The sequence below is a fragment of the Aquarana catesbeiana genome, linkage group LG05 (assembly GCF_042186555.1).
Source record: "Aquarana catesbeiana isolate 2022-GZ linkage group LG05, ASM4218655v1, whole genome shotgun sequence".
Lineage (NCBI taxonomy): Eukaryota > Metazoa > Chordata > Amphibia > Anura > Ranidae > Aquarana > Aquarana catesbeiana.
Genome location: NC_133328.1, coordinates 366,784,682 through 366,810,545, shown reverse-complemented (window position 1 = coordinate 366,810,545; position 25,864 = coordinate 366,784,682). Strand labels below are relative to the sequence as shown.

Sequence of the window (25,864 nt, the reverse complement as noted above, 5' to 3'; positions counted from 1 at the left end):
TCACAGTAACATTTTCTTTATTCAACATTGGTTGGATATTAAGAATTACCCTATCCGCCATGGGATAATTCAGGTTGTGAATCCAAATAATTTGATTATAAAACAATGTTCACTTTCCACACATATTACAATCAAAAAATGATCTGCAAATTAAACTTTACTTGCTTAGCTTGTACTTGTGATGCCTAAACACAGCAAAATGTGACACAAACTCTATTTTTTACACATGTATATTAAGAGATCAAAGGTAACAAATTCAATGTCAGTTTCAAGATTGTGACCAAAATAAAAAAGCTGATCAACAATCAGGATACTAAGGTCTATAGAGCTCAAAGGAGGAAAATTTAGTAATTAAAAAGAACATGCACGTAAATCACGTGTGTGTGTGTGTGTGTGTGTGTGTGTGTGCGTGTGCGTGTGCGTGTGTGTATGTATCTATATGTACTGCATGTATGTGTATAGATACACCATAGTAAGTTATAAGCTTGGTGAACAAAACTTGAGACAAAAAAGAATAGTATTGGTTGCATTATGTTTGATTAAACATAAAAATGGATGGTTTACTATAAACTGCCTTGTAGCTGATTTTGGTTGAATAACAACTCCAGTTGCAGCCGATGCTTCGGTTCCTTCTTCATTAACCTCAATAAAGGCTTTATGGATCACTTTTGACACAAAGAGGCCAACGTCAGATATGCCAGATAAATTTGCCTTTTGGCTGAAGGCATCCAGCATTCCCATGTTTTTTAGGTGTGAAGTTAGATCATAGCTTTCTTCTATCTTAAAACGTGGAATGTGTATCTCTAATTTTGTCTTTTGCATATTTTTGGAATCTGTCGATTTCATCAATAACTCCAAAGTTATCTGTTCAATAACCTAACAAATAAAATTATAATAAAGATTATCATTAGGGGTTATAAAATATAAATGATGCTTCTTTAAGGCAGTGTTTCTCAACCTCTTTTCAGTCAAGGCACCCCTTAAAATTCTGCAAAATGTCGAGGCACACCATTCCAAAATGGTAAAAACGAAACTACCGGTAATAGTTTTACATAACACAGCAACATCCACACACATTGGACACCCAGCGTTAAAGCAATTTATTCTTCCAAAGCAAAACATACACAGGTACTGACTAGTATTCCAATGTTTCTCTTCCTTACTCAGGCTAATGTGACCCCAGTGCTGACAGAAAGGGGAGGGGGGGGGGGACAAGCATGATGTGCATTGGTTGTTAGGAGGCCAGCAAATAGAAGGTTATAATGGTGCACAATGAAAATCTGTGGCTTTCTGTAACTAAAAGGTAGGCTTGATCCACCCTCTGGTTTGTATACAATTTTTGGGCAATTTTACAGAATTTTGCCAAGTCACCCCTGGAAAAATCTGAAGGCACCCTGTTTAAAAAAAAGCTGCTTTAAGGTATAGTTTGCAAGGAACTTGTGAGATAGTAGTCAGTTATAACCTGTGGACAGATAACCAGTGTGGTGGTTGGAGGTGACAGTTACTGAGAATTCTAAAATGTTACATAGTTAGTTAGGATGATAAAAAGATACAAGTCCATCAAAATAATGGTTAGATGATTGGCGATAACAAACATTAATAAAATATGTGCTTTCCCCTGAGCTACCTGGTAATGTTGATGATACACCTGAAGAAGTCACAAGGCGTGGCCGGAGAGGACGGCAGACTGGAAGTGACATGAGAGGTGGTAACACCGATGTTTTTATGCTCCAATGCAGTTTTAAAATGTATTTGATGTAAGTATTCATTTGTCTTTAATAAATGGTGATGTTTTAAATGATTTTACACTATGGGAGGCATATTGTGTATTTTATTCTAATATATGGTCCGGAGAGACCAGGGATATCTCAAGAGCTAAGACTCCCTAGTTAACACAGAGGAGGCACAGGAGGAGGATATCCTAAGGAAGGATAATCAGATCCATACTGAAATCTGATCTTGAGGCTTTTATTATGTGGAAATGAGGTAAGAGTTCTGTGAGCACTGAGGAGATTATTGGAAGCACAGAGATTGTTTATACTAAAGAAAAATGGAGCACTTTATTGGAATGATAAAACTTGGACACTTATCAGCTACTGTGCAGCTATATGTGTTTAGCAATACTATTTATCACTACTTGTTTATATTATTTGGTTATAACATATATCACGTTTTCAAGATTGTTTTATTCATACTGTATATGTGTGTGATAGTTTTATCCTTTGTTTTCACATATAATTAACATAGGAACTGCGCAACACCACCCAGATTTAATAATAAACATCAATATTTTGAAAATCTGTTTTGGTTTTCTTTGCTTAAAGAGGAGTTCCAGCCTGTCCAAAAAAAATTAAAGTCAGCAGCTACAAATACTGAAGCTTCTGACTTTTGATATAAGGACACTTACCTGTACGGGGATCCTGTGCTGTCGGGTGTAGGTGCCGGTATCTTCACTAAGGGAAACAGGAAGTGAAGCCTTACGGCTTCACAGCCTATTTCCTACTGTGCATGGGCGAGTCACGCTGAATGGTCCCGCTGTCTTCTGGGACTTGTGTGTCTCCCAGAAGGCAGCGGGGAAAGGAGGAGGGGCTGGAAATTTCATAGATCGCTGCACAAGGATTGCGGCAATCTTACCCGGAAGTGGGATCAGGTACCTGGTTTTGATAGGTATCCGCTCCCCCCGAAAGGTGTCAAATGTGGCAGCGGAGGTTCCTTTTGGATAGAGCTCTGCTTTAAGTAATGCAGGTTTTGTTAATACCTGCTGTAATCTTCACGGTAATGGGCATTAGTTTGATGCAGTGCCATTCTTTTGAACAGCACCCCAACACACCTTCCGAGCGCACCTACAATGCAGAGCACCGCAGCGCATTGTAACACACTAACATGCAATGCTGAAAATGTTACAGGATTGGTTTCTGGCCCATTGTGGCCTAATTGCATGCTGGCTTGTGTTAGCATGATGCAGGCTACTTTATTACTGCCAAGATGCTATAGAGATACTAGGCTATTGTCTGGTGTGTCTGAGGGAAGGGAAATGGATGACCATGTGATTTTTATTCACTGCTTGTAAATGACAAATAAAGCTATGTTAACTCTTTTACTGCCACAATGTATTCCATGTCTCGGCAGCAGGGGGTTTTACACACTGTGGGGTTGATTTACTAAAACTGGAGAGGGCATAATCTGGTGCAGCTCTGCATAGAAACCAGCCTCCAGATTTCTTTTGTCAAAACTTAATTGAACAAGCTAAAGTTAGAAGCTGATTGGCTACCATGCACAGCTGCACCAGATTTTGCGCATATATCAGGGGTCCTTTAACCACTACACATCCGCGCTATGGCCGAATGGCGGCCACAGCGCGGACCTGAATTCATATGACGGCCTCCCCTGTGCACGCTCCCTGTGCGCGCCCTGCAGGGCGCGCGCCGGGCCCGCTGTGATCACCGAGTCACTGAGACTCGGCTGATCACTGATCCGAGTAAGGCGCCGGTCCCGGCCCCTTATCATGTGATCAGCTGTCAGCCAATGGCAGCTGATCACATGATGTAAACAAAAGATCGGTAATCGTTTTTTTTTTTTATTCTCACGCTGACAGAAAAAAAAGCCGATCACCGGCTGGGATGTGAGGGACATCGGTCCCCAAGTGGAAGAGGCACATCTGCCTCATCAGTGCCACCTAATAGTGCCAATTAAAAGAGCCCACAGTGCCACCTAACAGTGCCCACAAGTGCCACCTAACAGTGCCCACAAGTGCCACCTATCAATGCCCACCTGTAGTGCCAATCAGTGCCACCTGGCAGTGGTGCCAATCAGTGCCACCTGGCAGTGGTGCCAATCAGTGCCACCTGGCAGTGGTGCCCATCACTGCCACCCATCACTGCCCATCACTGCCCATCACTGTCACCCATCAGTGCCCATCACTGCCGCCTCATCAGCGTACATCAATGATGGAGAAAAATTACCCGTTTAAGATTTTTATAACAAAATATAAAAAAATAAAAAAAATTTTTTTTTAAAAATTCACATTTTTTAATTTTTTTAACAAAAAGTAAAAACTGCAGAGGTGATCAAATACCACCAAAAGAAAGCTCTATTTGTGGTGAAAAAATGACAAAAATTTCATTTGGGTACAGTGTTGTATGACCGCGCAATTGTCATTCAAAGTGCGTCAGCACTGAAAGCTAAAAATTGGTCTGGATAGGAGGGGGGTTTAAGTGCCCAGTAAGCAAGTGGTTAAGAGAGAGATCCTGTCACCAAAAACATTAAAAAAATAAAAATAAAAAATCGAGTTTTTGTAAAAAAGTGTCAAGAGTTAAAGTTACACCCAAGCACCTAAACCCCCTGCAAAAAAATGTGAGTCCCATTTATGTATTTTAAAGGGGGTACCCACACACACAAAAAAAAGAAAAAATGCATTGCCCCCCCCCCCTAAATTATATATTATAAATATATGCTTTTGGGATAAGCATTTGGGATGTGTTTTAGGAGGAACCCCACATCATTTTTTTTTCTTGCACAGCATTATTGATTGACATTGTGTATCATGACAACCAATGACTGTGCGGCTACCAACGATGTCATTGGTTGCTAGGACACTGGCGACCACATAATGCACGATAAAAAGCAATGGCATTTTGGAAACAAATGGTGTGGGGTTCCCACTAAAACCTTATTTGAATCCCCCCTACCTTAACCATATCAAGCCACATGCCCCTAACGTGGGGAGGGTACCTTGTCGGGGAGCTCCCTAGGTAAAGCATCTTGTCCCTATGTTGATGAGGACATGAGCCTCTTTCTCACATTCCTGGCCCAGTGGATATTGTTGTTTCAATTGACTGTATACTGCAAATTATATTGTCTTAGCAGGCAGCTGAATGTAAACACAAGAGCAGTGGATCCCTGGTAACACCTTTTTTATCAAATACGGCCATGACCATATCAATGGTCAATGACATTACGATGGATCATTTATGGCAAGTTCATGAATGATCTACCCGATGAGCTCATTGGGTGCTCATTGTCTTCGGTGGTTTGTTTTGTTTCGACAGGTCATCAGGATCTCATTCATCATGATTGACATGGATCTATGTATCTACAGTGCATCACTGGATAATAAGACTAACAATAGATTTACACTATGGGAAATTTTTGTTTTTAATATGTGTTGGCTCAAAGGTGTTGTGTGTTTATTTACATTGTATTTTTTATTTTTTTTTTGTGAATGAGTAATCAGGGTTATTATGTGCCCCTTACTCTTTCTTGTTGGGGGGGGGGGGGGGCGCCCCCTTATTTTAAAGGGGCTTCCAGGTTCCAATAAGTCCACCCCCCCCCCCAGTAGACCACCACATCCACCTTTTTTATCGTTCTGCTCCAAAGGCAACCCTTATTCATCAGCAATATGTGCTCACTCCTGGTTAGTATAAAATACATTGTACCACTCTTTAAATAACATTTATATGAACACGTAGCTAACCAGAAAATGACAGTTAGCTGTAGACATGAAAAATTAATGATAAAAGAGACCACAGAATTACACATATGTATTGTGCTTTCAGTTATTTGTTCCATGCACTTTTGTGTTTATATGACATATATATACTGTATGTAAACATAATTAAGTAAATACATATAAACACTTAGGGGGTTTAATAAAAAAAGAAGCTGTGTAAATGCTTCATGCATTTCCATAGCCATCACAAATAATCAAATTACTGGCCATAATGCCAAACAATGGAGCTGACAATCCTAGGAAAGAAACATATTAGACATGTGGGGATGATTTGTGACAGCTGTGTGCGAATGTCTCAGGTAATGATTTTACCCCTAAATATGACTAATAAATATAAACACTATAAAGTAATATGTATTGAATACAATACAATCTTACCTTTTGCAGACCAGAAATTTTATTGGGTAAAAATATGAACATGCTGAAGTCATCATTTTCATATGGCAGTTCAATAAATTGAGCGTCCATTTCTTCTACAAATCCATAATTAAATCTTTCAGTTTGACTCATCATTGGCACTGGTATTTTTACATTCTAAGAAGGAATATGAATAATTGTAAATAAAATATTTTTACATGGGCTTGGCTGTGTATTGCAAGTTGTTTTATATGTACAAAAATGTATTATAGGACACTATAAGAAACAATATTTAAAAATGAAATAGCTTACATACTAATCCAAGTTGTGCATCTTATTTAGAATCAGTATAGAGTCTGGAAGTTCATTAACAAAGGGAACAAAACTCAGTAAAATTCATTCTAAATAGAATTGTGGGCAGCAGGACCATTGCATGTTCTGCTTGTAGGAACTGAACTTGTAAGGGATCCAAAAGACCCCCTTATTAATCAGTTAACAAACAAATCAGTTCATTTGGTGGTACAAAAAGGCAATCTGCAGTGAACATCTGATTGCTAAAGATGGCCAGATTCTATGCAAATGAGGTTTGGATGAACTGTTACCCTAATCAATAAATTATACATCTATATAATTTGTTTATTTATTACAGGTACTTATATAGCGCCATTAATTTATGCAACATTTTACACATATACATTGTATATTATATTTCATACAATCTTATTTTGTAAAAAGATTGTGACAGTCATATCATGTAAAAAAAGATTAAAGTGGACTTTCCCCCTTTCTCTAAAAATCACAACAGTATACAGATCTGCATGCTGATATGAAATCATCTTACATTTGTTAGTTCAACTTTTTTTTTGCTTTTTCTTACATTTACCATTTTTCTACTTCCTGGTTTCTTTATGCCACCGGTGATGTCATCCTGGCATTACAGCTGCATCCTGGGAAAGTCATGTTATATGTTCCAGAAGGCAGACCCAAAGTTCTAGGCAGAGTTCCAGAAAGTAAAGGGAGATAGATTCATCTGCCCTTAGTAAAAGGGGCCACAGTGAGAATAATGGGGAAGAACAAGAATGCAAAGAATAAAAAGCCTGCAATTATTTAAAAGTATATGTTTGTGGATTGCTATTACAAAACATTTCTAAAGGTGCTTTTGTTTTAATTTTTAAGAGAAGGGGGGAGTTCCTCTTTAATTTTTGCTAGCATCATCACCTAATGCATTATGAGTACTATACAAAAACACTGGAAAACGCTTCACGGCTATAGTTATTCTTGTACAATAACAAAAATTAAAACATGTTAAAGCAGCGTTCCCCACAAAAATGGAACTTCCGCTTTTCAGAACCCTCCCCCCCTCCGCTGTCACATTTGGCACCTTTCAGGGGGGAGGGGGGTGCAGATACCTGTCTAAGACAGGTATTTGCACCCACTTCCAGGAATAGACTCCTGCGGGAGTCTACACCTCTTCCCGTCCCCCCGCGCTGTCTGCTGGTACACACATGGGTCCCAGAGACAGCAGGGACCATTCAGATTGCGCAGAGCGACTTGCGTATGCGAAGTAGGGAACCAAGAAGTGAAGCCGCAAGGCTTCACTTCCTGATTTCCTTACCGAAGATGGCGGCGGCAGCACCCGAGAGCCAAGGGAGAAATCGGCTTTGGGTGCCGACATTGCGGGTGCCCTGGACAGATAAGTGTCCTTATTTTAAAAGTCAGCAGCTGCAGTATTTGTAGCTGCTGACTTTTAAAATAAAAAATTTGGCGGACCTCCGCTTTAAATATAACAAAGTGATGCTTTAGTGGACATACATTTAAAACCATATAGGTACTATATACATAAAGATGTGTAGAAGATTTCTATTTAAATTCATTATAAAATTCACTGCAACCACTACAAAATACTGTTGCTTTTTTTTTTTTTTTATTGTGTCCAATATGTTCATTTACCTCATTTACATGGAACAGAGCATTGTTTGTGTTATCCTTTTTAAATGTTTTAATCCATTTCCCTTTGAAATAAATGGCATTCACCAGGATCATGGAAGTATTCTTATCCAGAGAATTTGGGGCAAACAAATTCTTTATTTTACCTTTAAAATAAATAAATACATTTAGCAGACAAATTCAATGCTAAGAAGATGAAAATGAATAGAAAAAGGTGTTAGAAATGTTTGATATGTAATGGTTTACAATTCAAATACAAGCAATGTTCATAAACAAAGAGTTGGTCCACCACAACTTTTATTTCAGTTTTTTTAGATGCTGGCCATATGGGTCACCTGCCGGTATGTTTCTCAGAGATTCTGTTGGTTATCTGTTGATATCTGTATGTAAACCCTGCAAAAGAACATTTCTCTTTGCTTCCTTTTGGTCTGTTAACTATACATTGGAAAGTGTTAGATGTTCCATAAATGCAAAAAATGATAGATGACCCTCCCAGATCCTCCCATCTTGTGAAGTGACAATTTCCTGTACTCTCTGCCTGTGCTGACTCTTATCAATTACATGCCCCTTATATTATGGAGAATAAGAGAAGGACACGGTTCTGTAGTACTATCTTTTTTCTGATGTCCTTATACAGAAAACCTTCTGGACAACTGAAACAAAAAAGAACAATGAAGTGATGTAATCCTAGGGATGTGCTTTATTCACAGGATTACCAGGTATGAATAAAGTAAAAAAACTGGAAAAACGAAAACAAATGCAGCCACCACACTGGCTCTGTAAGATACAATATATTAAATGTTTGTTTTGGGGTTTAAATAAATGTTAAGTTTTAGGATCTACAGTATATACCTGCTGCAGCCAGTATAAGGTTTCCCATTCACCATGTTTTTTATTCACTTTCTACAAAGGAGAATAAAAAAGTAGTAGACACACAAATCTCCCAGGTGGGCAGAAAGTGAGTTACATAGTGTTACATAGTTAGCAAGGTTTAATAAAGTCACCAGTCCATCCTGAGTGCGTGTCTACAATTGTCCCTATCCCTGTACATTGTGTCTCATTAAGATGCTCATTATATTATTTATTTAAGGTACCCATATAGCACCATCAATTTACGCAGCGCTCCACACATACATCACACACTCACATCGGTCCCCAACTCACATTCATATATGAGGGCCAATTTTTGTACAGAAGCCAATTAACCTACCAGCATGTCTTTGGAGTGTGGGAGGAAACCGGAGCAAACCCACACAGGCACAGGGAGAACATGCAAACTCCAGGCAGGTAGTGTCATGGTTGGGAACAACATACTGCTAGGTGAGAGTGCTACCCACTACACCACTGTGCCACCCATAATTGGTTGGAGTTGGAAATTGTGATCCCATCGATGACTTATGAAAGAAAACAGGGGCTGAATCAGCTGACCAGGGTCCACCAATAAAAAAAGTGCTATCACGTACCATTTGTTTCAGCTTCAACCCATGTGTTTATGTATTCTCTTGTTTTGTCCTTCCCAAAATCAACAGACTTTAGGTTTGCCTGATAGAGTGTCTGAGCAGATTCTAGATAACTCTAAATAGAAAAGGGATGAACATATAAAAATTGCATCTTTATCAGATTTCAGAAGTCTAAAAACAAACCATTTATCCTACTAGACCTAGCACAAATAAAAATTGCACAACACATTTAAGGCACTGTACCACATATAAGGCTATCAACATTCACAAATACCTGTTGTGAAATTCCTATATTTTTTAAGTATGTTCTATATTTCATTGTATTAACACAATCAATGAAAAATATTTTGATGGCAGGATAGAGAGGCTAATGAAAGGCAACCATTAAAGTGAACAGGTTTCTTTGCCCACTCAAAAACAAGTACAAATGGGATGCTGGATTAATATTTTCTATGGGTCAATGTAATTGTCACTGGGCACATTGGCTCTAGTTGGACAGCTCTCCACAAATCAGTAACTCTTTTCAGGAACAGGGAATAGCCCCTATAGAGCCTTTGCTGCATTTGATAACACTGGCTTAACACGTGCGCCCTCTGGTGGCCAAAAAAGGACATATCCGTACGGGATTTCGCCCAGGAGAGCCATTGTGCCGCAGTATATCTGCGTGACATAGTTGGGAACCGGTTAAAGAGGGGAAAAAAATGTTTAAAAACGGATGTCAGCGGATCGGATGTTGACAGAAGCGGATGAAAATAATGATCTTTCGTTGTTATCCGTTTGTCCATAGGAATGCATTGATGTCCGTTTTTCACGTGCAGGGGCGGGGGGGGGGGGGGGGGGCGGTTGAGCTTGGCCTACTAAGCAGGAAAAACTATATGGCTCTTCTCCTAGTCAATCCTATCCCTACACAGTTAGAACACACTAAGGGAACACACAATTAACCCCTTGATCGCCCCCTAGTTTTAACCCCATTCCCTGCCAGTGACATTTACACAGTAATCAGTGCTTTGATATAGCACTGATCGCCGTATAAATGCCAATGGTCCCAAAAAAGTGTCAAAAGTCTCCTATCTGTCAGTCGTAATGTCACAGTATCCCTTAAAATCGCAGATCACCGCCATTATTAGTAAAAAAAAACATTGATGGATGAAATGGATGGATGAAAAATGGACGAATGGTCCGTCTGTGTGAAAGGGGCCTAAGTCTGGCGATTGGCTTGGGTGCTGAACACTCTCATTGCAGGAGGGAGGTAAGAAGATAACATGTTCTCACAAAACTGGAAGTGCTGGGTATTAGTACTGTGACAAAGGAGGTAGGCTATATTATTTTACTCTGAAAAGCTGAAATGATTTAATTAATTTATTTTTGTTAGGGGTACATTTGAGACCCTGTATAAGAAAGTTGACTGCCACACTGCTCTAATTAAATCAAAATGTCTGTACCCCGCAGACCAACTTACTTTTAGGATGGGGAAATTCAGTTGCGTGAAAAGTCCATTACCAATTTTCAACTCTGAATCACTTGCAGTCTTCAACTTGTCAAACAATGCCTTTAATTTGTTGTGTACATCTGGAACCACATTCTCACTTTCAGATGCCTAGTGGAAAACAAATAGACAATGCTATCAATGTATATGAAAACACCGAGCTCCTCTACTACATTGCTAAACAAAAATCAAGGCTGGCCAGTAATTTTCAAAGTGGCCAAACTTTTTTTGTTTTGAATAGAACAAGAATGGGTTAAATCAGTTCATTTTTTCATTCCATTGGGGAGATTTCTACAAAGTGATGGGAATTCCCCTGTAATGCCGCGTACACACGATTGGATTTTCCGACAACAAAACCGTGGATTTTTGTTCAAAGGATGTTGGCTCAAACTTGTCTTGCATACACATGATCACATAAATGTTGGCCAAAAATTCCGAACGTAAGAACGCGGTGATGTACAACACGTACGACGAGCCGAGAAAAAGGAAGTTCAATAGCCAGTGGGGCTCCTTCTGCTTGATTTAGAGCATGCGTGAACTTTTGTGCGACTGACTTGTGTACACATGATCGGACTTTCCGACAACAAGTTTTGTTGCGGAAAATTAAATTTGAGAACCTGCTATCAAACATTTGTTGGCGGAAATTCCGACAGCAAATGTTCGATGGAGCATACACACGGTCTGACTTTCTGACAAAAGCTCACATCGAACATTTCCCATCGGAAAATCCGACCATGTGTACGTGGCATAAGGGTTTATTTACACTGACGGTGTGGTTCAGGCAGGCCCGCTGCAACCACTAGGCAAACTAGGCAGCTGCCTAGGGCGCACTGCTGCCTAGGGGCGCCCGCCCGCTGGTTTCCCTCCGCGTCTGCATGCTCTGCAGGCTGCAGCATGTAACTAACTCAGTCTCGGGAAGCTGTTCCGTGCGACCGGTAGTGTAACTAGAGGCGCAGCACGTGAGCCAGCGCTAGAGGAAGCAAAGCCGATGCTTCCTGTATAGAGCCATGTCCTGTCACATGGGCAGGGCAAAGGGGGTGGGGTCAGGGGTGGAGCCAATGGGGGGAACAACTTCATGAGCCTTCAACAGAAAAGCCGGCATTAAGCTGTTGACCGTAAGCGGGGAGAAGCTAACGTAACACCTTCTCACCACCTGTCAAATGCTCTCTGAAACATGATCCACTGCAGGGTGTTTGACAGGTAGTGAGGAGGTGTTATGTCACCTCCTCATCGCTTAGTTTAACCCTTAAATCCTGTAGCACAGCACAGCAAATGTGTGCATTTGAATGGGCTGCCCACCGAGGGGGATAATATTTTCCACACTGCGATGCACAGCATTACGGTAGCATCATGTGTACACCCCTGTCTGCTGCCTTTTCAGTTTAAGGGGGGTCTATTGGGGGCAGTAAAAACACATCTTGCTTTCACCACCACCTAACTGCAAGTGTAAACCTAACCTTAGACAGATGCCACCAGAACAAGTGTCCTGTTTGAAAGATTTAGCCCCACCTCCTGGTGACAACTGTAAAATGTTGGATCTTCCACTCTGTTTTGATAACAATGGTTTCCAGGCCGAATAGAAAGGAAACTTCAATCATCCCAATTCTTTTGCACACGACTGGATGATTCAAGTGATTACAGCATTGCTGAGCTTGAATCACCCCCACGAAGTCACTTACCATCTGCACAAATGTCATTCCTTTTTTTAATAAGCTCTGCAACACTGTACAATACTGTACAGGTATAGTTAAAAAATAATACTCCCTAGAATCAACACAGTGAAATTATTTATTGCCTTACACAATTTGTTACATTAAATACATTAGGTCATTATAGTATGCTGATTTCTTACTATCTGTTCACATTCATCACCAGACCACGTGCTGCCAGCTTCATGTGTTTCTAGAGAAACTGTTGCACCTCCTTGGTTAGAAACATGAAGAACCTAAAAAATAAATTTTCATCATAATGAGTTATAAGCATTAATCAGAAGTGAAAATTAAACCTTGAGTAGTTCTCTGCATCCTTGCTGCATCTGGTTGCAGAAAACTCAGTTTAAGGTAAACATGAAAATAGCAGAGTCGCTGTGGCTGCTGGCTTAACAGCTCACTAATTGGTTTCACTTGTTACCTGAAATTGTTATTTGACCACAACCGTCAAACAACAATGTGATCAATCTTTCTTGAGTATATGAAATACTTTTATCTGGCAGCTACAATATGTGCACAAAGACACCAGCTTTGCATTGAAGCATTTTCTCACACTGTGGGGTTAAAGGCAAATAGACTGTTTACTTTGCAAGAGAAGTTGCACTTTATGGGGAATTTTCCCCAGAGCTTAGTGAATTAGGTGAAGCTCTGTTGACTACCATCATTCAATCGTGCAAACAAAAATACAGTTGTTTTATTCCTTCCACCTAATTGGGTATTCTTTGCAAAATGAAATTTCACCACATTCATTAAGCTCTGTAGAATATTTGCCGCAAAGTGCAAAATTAAATCCCTATTTGCCTTTAGTAAATTAACCCCTGTGTGTTCTGTTCTGTGAGGTATTGCCGCGATCGCTAGAGCGAGAGCAATAATTCTAGCAAAAGATCTCCTCTGTAACTTAAAACTGGTAACCTGTAAACAATTTTAAATGTCGCCTATGGAGATTTTTAAGGGTCAAAGTTTGTCACCATTCCACGAGCAGGCGTAATTTTGAAGCATGACATGTTGGGTATCAATTTACTCAACGTAACATTATCTTTCACAATATAAAAAAAAAAAAAAAAATGGGGTTAATTTTCTGTTTTTTTATTTTTTAATTTAAAAAAGTGTATTTTTCCAAAGAAATTGCATTTGTAAAATACAGTGTGACATAAAGTATTGCAACGATAATACTTTATGAATATGATTTTATAGTCCTGACAAAATAAGTGGGTGCTTTCCTGTTTGACATGTTAAGAATTAGTATTTAGCTCATTTCTTATATAATGGGAAATGTTTTAAGGTGCTGCATGAGTAACAGCTCATTTTTGTGTACTTTTCCAGACGTCTCATCTATGAGCATTGAGGTGGATTATACTGTAATAAGTAGAGTGATGACTGTTACATTGTATGTCTCACACTTCCAGTCTGGCATGGCACAGAAATTGACATATGAAGAAAAATATGATGGTGGAGAGTTGCTTACCCATTTTTCTCATTTACTGTGACATGTGACAAGATTGGCTCATGCTTGGCCACCCTATCAATTGTGGTACTGAACTGTACTGAGCATTTAGAATATTTAGAATATTGCTGAGAAAAAGCCTACATCAATACAGGTGGACATAGTAGAAGAAGTTATCTGCCCTAAAATAATGGAAAGCATCTGTGCATCAGGGCCTACACTGGTAGGACTAGCCCAACAAAATGCAATGGTACATATATGGTCCCATACTTCCTTCCTTTCTCATTTATGAGAAGAGGTATGGGTTGTCTTAGTCACTCAATCTGGTGTGTTTGTACAGTACAGTGGAACCTTGGTTTCTGAGCATAATCCATTACAGGAGAATGCTTGTAATCCAAAGCACTTGCATATCAAAGTGAGTTTCCCCATAGAAGTCAATGGAAATGAAGATAATTAGTTCCACATTGACCTCTATTGTATGCTGTACTGCATGTGGCCAGAGGTGTGGGGGCGGCGCCGGAGAGACTCGGAAATACTTGGAGACTGCTCAGATGCATTCGGGAACCCTCAGAAAAGATCGGAAGCACTCGGGAACGGAGTATTTCCAAGTGTTTCCGAGTATTTCCAAGTGTTTCCGAGTGCATCCGAACAGTTCCCAACGTCTCCAAGTGTCACCGGCGCCCCTGCACCTCTGGCCAAATGCGGTATTGCACGCCGCAGAGGCTTGAATCCTGCTCGTTTTGCTGGACAACACTCGCAAACCAAGTCAGGATTTAAAAAAAGTAATAGCTCATATTGCGAAACACTCATTAACCGCGTTACTCGCTATCCGAAGTATTACTATACTAGTCCTTGGTTTGAATCCCAATAAGGACGCTACCCGCATGGAGTTTGCATGTTCACCCTGTGCTTGTGTGGGTTTCTTCTGAGAACTCCGGTTTCCTCCCAAACTTCAAAGACATGCTGGTACGTTAATTGGCTCCTGTCTAATTTGGCCCTAGTATGTGTATGTATGCATGTGTGGTAGGGACCTTAGATTGTGAAGGTACAAAATACACAGATCAGCCATAACTTTATGACCACTCACCTAATATTAAGTAGGTCCCCCTTTAGCTGCCAAAACAGCCCTGACCCACAAAAGCATTGATGCCACTATACCTCTGAAGGTGTGCTGTGGTATCTGGCAAGATGCCTTTAGTAGCAGATCCTTTAAGCCCTGTAAATTCCATATGCACTTTTGGCTGTGGACACAGGTCAGCGTGGGTGCCTTGACAAGTCTGTGACTACACAGTCTCACACACAACAAACAGTAATGCCCATTTTTCCTCTTGCAACACGTTAACTTCAGGAAAATTATGTTTACTTGTTGCCTTATATATTCCATCGACTTTTAGATGCCAATGTAACGAGATAATCAATGTTATTCACTTACTTTGTCAGTGGTCATAAAGTTATGGCTGTAAATTGTTAGTGCTATATAAATACCTGTAATAAACAAATGGGTGTTTGGTATACTTTTATGCAACATGTTTACCATGTAGTTGTCTAAAGTTCACTTTTTCATAACATTTTCATAACAAAAGTTCCACTTTTATCATAACATTTCAATCACTCGATAACAATTATTCTTACCTTCTCTATCTGAGAGGCTGTGTCTCCTTTTGAGCCAAGTAACGCTAAAGACAATGAAGCAGCAAGGCTCACAGGGGAGTAGAGAATGTTGCTATCGCTGTTTGAGCTGTTTATCTCTTTGAAAATGTCCAATGCAAATTCACCAATGCTTTTGCTCATGGGTTCCATAGTCACCTAAATTACACTGACAGAAAAAAGCATATCAATTCATTCACCAGCATATTTTAAAGTCCACAGGTTGATATACTAAAATAATTCAATTAAGTGGGATTTATACAAATAGAAAATGTTGACTCAGAAAAATAAAATGTTCAATTATCTAAGGAAATAAGATAAAGCTGTGTTTCCCTCAATCATCAAAGCTTGATAAAAAAAATCCCATCTTTTATCCCACCCAAAAGTGGAACTTCCGCTTTAAGTACATCTTACCCACATTTGGCATGTCATTTGTTTTGAGGGGGGAAGCGGGTACCTGGTTTTGACAGGTACCCAGCTCCCTTTTCCGCTCTGGCCGCCTAGGCGACTCCTCCTCTCCCCCTAGGTGGCCCCTCCCTCCCTGCAATTGTTTGGCCATTCACGACACGCAGCACAACTCACGAATTCGCAGTGCGCACCCGGCTGTGAAGCCTCAAGCTGTCACAGTCGGGTGCCCACAGTAGTAATGCCGTCACCGCGGACAGGCAGGGGAGAGGAGGGGGGCTTTGGGCACCTGCATTGCTGGACTGTGGGACAGGTGAGTGTCTGTTTATTAAAAAGTCAGCAGCTACACTTTTTGTAACCGCTGACTTTTAATAAACACAGAACCGGGTGGAACTCTGCTTTAAAGTGATACTAAATACACAGTTTAATTTACGCTGTCCCTCCTTCTATTTCTGTATGTGGATGATGGCACTGTAATTATTTTAGTAAAAAAAAAAAAAAAACATCTAAGTACCTATTTCCTATTGATATACAGCTGTCACATGACCAAAATCTTTCCCAGCCTGTATGCAGGGAAATATAAGCAGAAGGAGCTTCTAGTCATCTGCTAATGGTCACATGTTCAAAAAAAAAAAAACAGCCTTTGGAATACGGTGTAAAAATAAATAAATGATTTAAATTAACTGTATTACATTGGCATACAATTATGCTGTATATTTGAAATAAAGTCTTTATTATTTTGTGGAAATATCATGGTGAGGGCAGATTTCTGCCAGTCACAGGCTGTGTCGTGCCCATCCAGTCTGTGTCTTATAATAAGAGGGAGGTGAAGCCTCTATCAATGTACATGTAATATCCCACCCCCATTGTTTTTAGCTGGTTAGTGGGCATGGAGGAGGAGGGAGGGAGTGGGCTGTCATTTACCACTGTGTATACGCCCACATGTGTAACTCTACAGGGCTGCTCAGATGTGACAGGGAGGAAATACTCAGCATAGAAACTCGCTGAAAGCTGAGCATGTGCAGAGTTGCCACCACAGCTGCAAAATCCCTAGCTGAATTAGGGACATGAACAGAAGGTGAAGATAGAGAGCAGCAGGACAAAGTGTTTTTTTTGCAGAATACAGAAAATAAATCCCATAGTGACTGAGTGAGTATGAACAGCATGCAATACAGCATTTATTGTAGGTAAACATTTTACCTTAAGTGTAAATTCTCTGCCTCAAGCTTCTTCCAACTAGGGGCTCCTTAAGCTTTTTTTCCACTGATCATCAATGTAAAGAGGTATTTCTCCACTGACCACCAATGTAAGGGTGCACTTTCTCACTGACAACTACTGTAAGAAAACAATTATACAGCCTCTTTTGTGGCCATATTTATTTATTTGTTTGTTTTTGTATAGAGTAAGGGTTGAAAATATTCTAGGTATGACAAATTCTCTTTTTTTTGTTGTTGAACTTTTAACAGCTTATTGATCATACTGAGAAAATTTTAGCAGGGTTTCCCCGAGACCTCAAAATCATTTCAAAAATGGTTGAGAAAGGCTTTTACACCCAAATAAATCCCCCTCAATGTTGAAAATATTTAAAAATGTCACTGTGATACTTTTTTCTACAGATAAGTCATGCAGCTATAAATGATGACCTAGTCAACCTAGGATGGTTTGCTTACTGTTGAAACCAAACTCCATTATATCAGCCATGACATTCCATGTGAGCGCTTCAACCCAGGTGTGCAAACTATATCTAAATATGAATACATAAATAAACATGGTTCCTGTTAGAACCAAAAAGCTAGGTTCCTCTGTTGATAAATATCATTTCCCTTCTAAATGAGGGATTGGTTCCTTTTGTGAAAATGAGGCTGTATCTAGATTATCTTGCATCCTCAGCAGTGGACTATTAGTAATACATCCATGAATAAAAATCGAGGGGAAGGAGCATATAGTGATATACCATAACAAATTCTTCAAGGAGATAAACAAGAAAGTAAAGTAAGGAGGGGAAAAAAGAAAGAAATAGTTTCAGCAATGGGATATCAAGGGTGGGGATTGGGAAGATGGGGTGGATTCATAACCAGGGCCGTCTTTAACCACTTCAGCCCCGGAAGATGTGGCTGCTCAATGACCAAAGCACTTTTTACAATTTGGCACTGCACTGCTTTAACTGGCAATTGCGCGGTCATGCAATGCTGTACCCAAACAAAATTTGCGTCCTTTTTTTCCCACAAATAGAGCATTCTTTTGATGGTATTTGATTGCCTCTGTGATTTTTATTTTTTTGCGATATAAATGGAAAAAGACTGAACATTTTGAAAAAAAAAATATATTTTCTACTTTTTGTTATAAAAAAAATACAATAAACTCAATTTTAGTCATACATTTAGGCCAAAATGTATTCAGCCACATGTCTTTAGTAAAAAAAATGTCAATAACCGGATATTTATTGGTTTGCGCAAAAGTTATAGAGTCTACAAACTAGGGTGCATTTTCTGGAATTTACCCAGCTTTTAGTTTATGACTGCCTATGTCATTTCTTGAGGTGCTAAAATGGCAGGGCGGTACAACCCCCCCCCCCCCCCAAATGACCTCTATTTTGGAAAGTAGATACCCCAAGGAAATTGCTAAGAGGCATGTTGAGCCCAATGAATATTTTATTTGTGATTGAAAAATGACAAAAAAATAAAATAAAATTACACAAAGCTGTCACTAAATAGTTATATGTGGAATTACACCCCAAAATACATTCTGCTACTTCTCCTGAGTATGGGGATACCACTAGTACTGGCTCTCTGCTCCATATAAGAGCCCTGCGGTTCTTGTACCGCAACAACAGCAGAAGAACGAGGTTGGGTATGCCTAACCTTGGCAGGGACCACTACTCCGTTTTCAGAGCTATCGGTCAAGGTGCAGCTGCTGTCTACAGGTTCGTATTCTGAGCCTGAATCTGACAGATGGGTGAGTTCCTCTTCACTCTCATCTGTCATGCTCAGAAACATGTAGGCCTCTTCACTAGTGTACCTTCAATTGGACATTTTGGCCTCTAAATTTACTGCTACACTAGTGAGACTCAGAGGAAAAAAGAGCACCTGACTGTCAGTGACTGCTTCAAACGCTACCAAAAAAACTGTTATGCCACGTACACACGAACGGAAATTCTGCCAGCAAAAGTCCGATGAGAGCTTTTGGTCAGAAAATGCGACCGTGTGTATGCTCCATCGGACTTTTGCTGGAGGAATTTCAGCCAGCAAAAAATTGAGAGCAGGTTCTCAATTTTTCAGTTGGAAAAAGTTTCAATCGGAAATTCCGATCGTCTGTACCAATTCTGACGCACAAAATTCCTGCGCATGCTCGGAAACAATTCGACGCATGCTTGGAAGCATTGAACTTCATTTTCTCTGCTCGTCGTAGTGTTGTACGTCACTGTGTTCTTGACTGTCGAAAGTTCAATGAACTTTTGTGTGACACTGTGTATGCAAGCCAAGGCTTGAGCGGAATTCCGTCGGAAAAACCATCCAAGATTTTTCCGACGGAAAATCCGCTCGTGTGTACGCAGCATTAGCGTTCGCAGGGATCAGGCCTGACTCTGCGAATGCTGCAGTTTTGTGTTTAGTGTTTTGTAAGTGACAGTGATCGATTGATACTGCACTTGGGTGGGCTGGGCTGGGTAGAGGGGCTAAACGCAGGTGCTAGCAGGTATCTGGGCTGATCCCACTAACTCTGAGTTTTTGGGAACCCTAAACTATTGGGGACGCTAATATAGTTCTGATCGGATCAAAGATATCAATCCATTCAGACACTATACTACTAAGGGAGGTGTATGGTGCGCGCGTGGGTGTTAGCGCTACTGGCACTAATCTGACGCCAGGGGCGACGCACACCCTAGCTGACGCTAAAACCTAACTGATATCACCCGCCAGGTGATCAGGGGGTTAAACCTTTATTGGATAACATATGGCGGGTGCCCTGACGCTATAAAAAAATAACTAGCTAACCAGCGTCACCCGTAACTCTAATACGGTGATCACTGGTGACAGGGGGTGATCAAGAGGTTAAACCTTTATTAGGGGGGTTTAGAGGGTCCCTAGACCTATCTGGGGCTACTACTAAGTACCTTAACGCTGATTAGTGTCACAAATGACACCAGTACAGTGATCAAAGAAAAATATGAAAGCTGCACTGGGTGACACAGTGACAGGGAGTGAAGGGTTAACTGGGGGGGGGGGATTGGGTGGTGAAATGTGTGCCTATGTGTACTGTGTCAGTGTAGTGTTGGTGCAACTCACGTTTGGATGTCCTCTCTCCTCTCTCTGGAACGGAAAAGAGTTCCACGAGAGGAGATGACATCACTTCCCCTGCCTGTGTTTACACTTACACAGGCAGGGGAGGATTTAATTTGTCAGGACCGATCAGCAGGTCCAGGCCAGAAATCATTGACCTGAGCCTGGAGACTGATCGGTTCTAAAACGAATCCGATCGTTGCGGCCGCCTAGGGAAAGAAATAAAAACGAACCTTTACAATCACTTTAATACTGCTGGTGGAGCACTTTGTGTTTGAGAGCTGAGAAGTTCTTCAAAGTAGCATATGAGGCACGGTGGATGTGACTAACTGATTTATTGATTAACACTATTACTGCACAGAAGGCTTTTTTGTTTTGTTTTGTTTTTTGTTTAATTTATGGCTTAAAATGGACACTTTTTGAAAGTTCATGTAGATACTGTTAAAAAACTGATTATTTTTGAACATATCTTGTTTGGTGTATAATCCTATATTTTATGTAATAATTGTGAAGCACACTACATATTTTGATTGCACAGTTTAATAAAAAAAAATAGTTTTGCACTATATCAAGGTTATTCATTTAAATCTTGTTTGTAAACATAGGAGTAGCGCCTTACTTTATTTATTTACAAATTCCTAAATATATTATAATTAAAATAAAAAATAAATATCAAAAGATGTGGGACTTGGGGGCTACACAAACATGAGAACAAAATGCCAACTGTGGTGTCCGTTTATGAAGCAGTGAAATCTATTCACTGCTTCGTTCTCCGGCATTCACAGTGAAGATTTTTCTCCTCTGTGTGCCAGTTTATGAAGCTTTGTAGATCGCTTCACCTTTGGAGGAGTGAAGAGATCTACAAATGCTTCAAACAGTGGAGAACGGCCCCTGATACTGGAATCTCGTGAGACTTTACGAGATTACAGCACCAGAAATACAGAGATGTCAGTTTATTAAGCGGTGATAAATTATCACCGCTCAATACACGGACGATTAATGTTAATAAAATAATGAGTCCCCCTACATTATATACATATGTATACACACACACACATTATATATACATGTATATACACACACATTATATATATATATACATATACACATTATATGTATATATGTATATATATGTATACACATAAATATGACATGGGGACATGCTTACAGTGTTGGGGGGTCTGAACGAGGCATAAGGAAGTTAAAAATCTTCCTCCTTCCCCCTCAGATCCCCCCAGATTTCCTCTTCACTCCCCGATTCACCACCTCTGAGCTGGTGAACCTGGGAGTGTGAATTCTGACACAGATCGCCAGTGAAGCGGTGAGATCACCGCTTCATAAACTGGCCCTTACTGTGTCATTCATGAGAATTCTCCGTGTGTAGAGATAATCGGCGGGAGAACAAGTTCAAACATGTTCTCCCCCGATTATCACAGTTTCATAAACTGTTTATGGACTGTGATCAGCTGTGATCCTCGGGATCACCGCTGATCACTGCTTCATAAACGGACACCTAAGCACACTTAAAAAACATTCCTCTAAAATGCTGCAATATATACATTGCAACACTTGAGAGCAAGTATGTCCTCTTAAAACAGAAGGGTAAATTGACAAGCTCAAATGAAGTGTTCCATTGTACAATGTCTTGCAACATGATGGGAATATATACAATCTGGAACTCAATGTTTCAAAGTACATATAATTAAATAGGTTAGGCTAGAAAAGGGTGTGTCAGAATGCCTGATTTAACAAAGCTTCAAACAGATTTCAACTTGTTATTCAGCCTCACCTAGATTTTTGACAACTTTGATGTACCCAGATATAAATTTGTAAGATACATAATATACTGTAGAAAGCATTATATACAGTGTCTCACAAAAGTGAGTACACCCTCACATTTTTGTAAATAAATCAACAAATCTTTTTTTCAGATCCTCAGAGAGTTCTTTGCCACGAGGTGCCATGTGGTGCCATGTTGAACTTCCAGTGACCAGTATGAGAGAGTGAGAGCGATAACACCAAATTTAACACACCGGCTCCCCATTCACACCTGGGATCTTGTAACACTAATGAGTCACATGACGGGGGGGTGGCTTTTGACTAAACTTAAAGTGGTTGTTACCTGACAAAACACTTTCACTGCCAGCGCCTCTCCTTTATCCTGAGACAACTCACAGTATAAGTGCTTGTTTAAATCTATGCCTCTAAATACCTTTTTTTCAGGTATCTTCAGGCCGATCACATGGCTCCCAGCCACTCTGCTACTACAAACCAGGGCTACAGCGGGAGGGGCCGAGATCTCCCTCTGACATCAGGCAGGAGGGTCACATGATCGCTGTGCTGGCCACTCGGCACCTCCCACTGTAGCCCTGGATTGTATTAGTAGAGCGGACAGGAGTCACATGACCGGCCTGAAGATACTTGTAAAAAAGGTATTTAGAGGCATAGATTTAAACAAACACTTATACTGTGAGTTATCGCCAGATAAGGGAGAGGGGCTGCCAGTGGCATTTTGTACAGTTTTATGTACTATGAATAGCGGTAGGATGGGGGGTTGAAATGGCTCACACAGACACATAATCTGACAGACAGGGAGGGGGGGAAAGAAGGACAGAGCAGGGCTGCGGATGACAGAGGCTTGTAAACTGACCATTGTGTCAGGGCTCAGCAGCCATGATAAACTGTGGTCAGCTTACAGGGGGGAGGGCAGGAAGTGGCAGGATCAGACAGGTTATTTACAGTTTAGAGAGGGGCAGATTAGACAGCACAAGCACTGCTTTTTAATTTGCTATATGGGAACAAGATTTTTTTCTTTTTTTAGACTTACAAACACTTTAAAGGAGAAGTACAGCCAAAGCTCGTTTGGTTAGGCTTCTCCTATGGGTAACAGGAATGCAATTTGTTTTGTACTCCTGTTTTCAGCAGAGAGCGGTCTGAAGTCCGTTTTCTGGACGTCACTGGAATCAGTTCAGGCACCGCGTCATCATGGCAATAAAGTCCGGATCCGCCAGGTGCCTGGACTGATGCCTGTCTCAGCCTCTCAGTGAGCCGCTGAGAGACTGAGACGGCCGCTCCCCGTCCCTCCTCAGCTGCGCACTCCAGTGAGTGTGGAGGAGCAGAGAGGAGAGCTGCTGATTGATAGTTAGCAGCTCTCCACTCAGGGATCTGTGAGAACCGAGCCATCGGCAATGTTTGATAGCTCGGTTCTCAGTGTAGAGGCGACGGGGGACAGATGCAGCTTCGGATCAATGCAGAATCCACCTAGGTAAGTATAAATGGGCCAAAAAAACACACTTCTCTTTTTAATGCACATGACTTTTTTATCATAACTGTGTACTTAAAGAGAAAAATATAAAGCTTTTTCCTTATGTTTGAAATGAACAACACCACAAGAAGGAAAATGATCTTCTTACAGCGACCCTGTCATTTTAAAGAATAATGTAATAGATGGATTGCACTAACTTTTCTAAATGATATTACCACTCCTAAAATATGAAACAAAATATGCAAATAAAAAACAAATATGAATATCCTTGATAGCGTGCTTTTCTGTGCCAACTATTTATGAGTCCAAATTTTTTTACACCATGTCATAATTCTAGTGAAAGTAATACCACTGATGAAAATACCTTACGATACTGCCAACAGCTATTTAAAGTGCAAGTGCTAAAAAAATATTATAAAAATAGAAAATGAAAATAAATAAGTGCCAATATTACTCTCTAACCATTAGGTCTCAAATATCAACATGTATGTGTACAACACAGTGCAATAAATGTCCTCAACATATATGTATACACCACAGTACACTGAATGTCAGTGAGTGATCACTTCTGTGCAATAATGACGTTCCTTCTCAATATTTAGTGCTTCTACTTCCACCGCTTAACGTGACTTCACCACCACCTAGTGCAATGGCCACTCACCAGATATATTAGAATATGTGCCTTTGGTTAATTTATTTAGGATAACCATTCAGTTTGTGATGGATCCAGTAGAAGCCTTTCCAAGCAGTATACTAGTGCCTCTTGCTCTGTTTAATTCTCATAAAGACATATGGATAGACATCATAGTGTAATATGTAACTCTCATTTTATTAAAAAGTAAAAAAAACATAGCTAAACTCACATGTTGTAGTGCCTCTAAGCCAGCACCAAGCTATTCCAGCCATGTGTATGGAAAGCGGGGTCTCGATCTATTTCCCACTCTATCACCGTGTCTCCTCACGGCGGCATGCGTTCCAAGCCTTACTTTCGTTAGACCGGAAGTGACGAGAAAATTTCCCAGCAGGCTTTGCTGCCCTACCCCCTGATTCATATAACCCGTGGAAACAAGAAAATGAAGTCTTATGTAAACTCTGAACTGCTCTAGTTGGAGCTTACACAGGGCTTTACCTCCTACAAATCTGTGATACATTTCTCAGATTGACATTTGGACCAGAGCATTTTAAATGTATTATAAATACAAGTTATCTCAAGAATGGAATATAATATGGAAATGAAAATACAAGTAAATAATTTGCTTTGTAGCTAATAGCAGATATTGTATGTAAATAAAATGAATTTCAGCAGTTAATTAACTAATAATAATGGGTTTTAAGTCAAATTTCTTATTTCAAATCAGTGCATTGATACTGTAACATGTTCTTAGTTTTAATCAAGTGACAGAAAAAATTCTGTTCAGTGTTATAATTTGAGTACATAAATGGTTCACCTGTACTGCCACCTGTAGATGAGCATATTGCGTGTCATCTAAGCTTCGGAAACTCAGCTTGGCCCAGTAGAAAACCTATATTGTCTGTTCTGGCTTTTTATGCAGCGATTAAGCATCTATGATCAAACTAGATTGTAGAGAATACTGACTGCATGGATTGTGTAAAGGGCCCTACAGCCAAACATTTTACGAGTATTCTAAGCCAAATCAGGGCAGATCTAATTTGCGTTTCAGTTTAGAATAAATGTTAACATGTAACCATTTTTCAAAAATGTATTTATGAAATATTTAAATGTCTAAAGAATTAGTAGATTTGAATGTATTGATTTCAAAATCTGACATTTTTTACCAATATCAGCACTCTCAGTATTCTCATATCTGACTGTATAGCTGACAGATACTTCAGATCTAAATCCTTATATAAACCCTTAAATATGTACCGATGGACACAAATAATATTATATTACCTTCTCTCCTGGGAAAGGTGAAGGACTGAAGTTCAGTAGAACAGGGCAAGGTAGGTTTTGCAAGACAGGTTTTATGTTTACCACACCCCTTGTTTTTCTAGTTCTATAGTTAGTAGCATAATTCTGCACATTTCTTAATAATAAGAAAATATTTTTTATACATATGCAAATGTTAATGACATTTATTGAGCTCATTGAGTTATTTGTAATAATTTTTACTGATGAAACTCCATCAAGTACAAAATGCCATTGGAAAACAAATCTGAAAGCAAGAATTTAGTGCAACAATATTTTCAAAACCATTTCTCATATGAAAGTAGACCAATGCAGAGAACTAAAATTAGAAATAGTTTGTGGTAGAGCTGAACATTTACGGAAAAAAGGGGAAGTACTTATTTACTGAAGGATCTTTGTTTTCTTTAATGTCTTTCCGCACCCAATAC

The 25,864-nt window shown here is 39.9% G+C and overlaps 1 protein-coding gene across 1 annotated transcript; it reads right to left on the bottom strand.

The window, feature by feature from the left end:
- Positions 1-25,522, bottom strand: LOC141144860 (serpin B4-like). Its single transcript, XM_073630944.1, has 8 exons — positions 25,422-25,522; positions 15,545-15,728; positions 12,612-12,704; positions 10,733-10,870; positions 9,277-9,388; positions 7,817-7,959; positions 5,888-6,043; positions 1-876 (listed from the first exon to the last, which is right to left on the bottom strand). Exons 2-8 carry the CDS (start codon positions 15,710-15,712, stop codon positions 478-480), a joined length of 1,209 nt encoding a protein of 402 aa, XP_073487045.1. The 5' UTR covers positions 15,713-15,728; positions 25,422-25,522; the 3' UTR covers positions 1-477.
- Between the last annotated feature and the right edge of the window lie 342 nt (positions 25,523-25,864).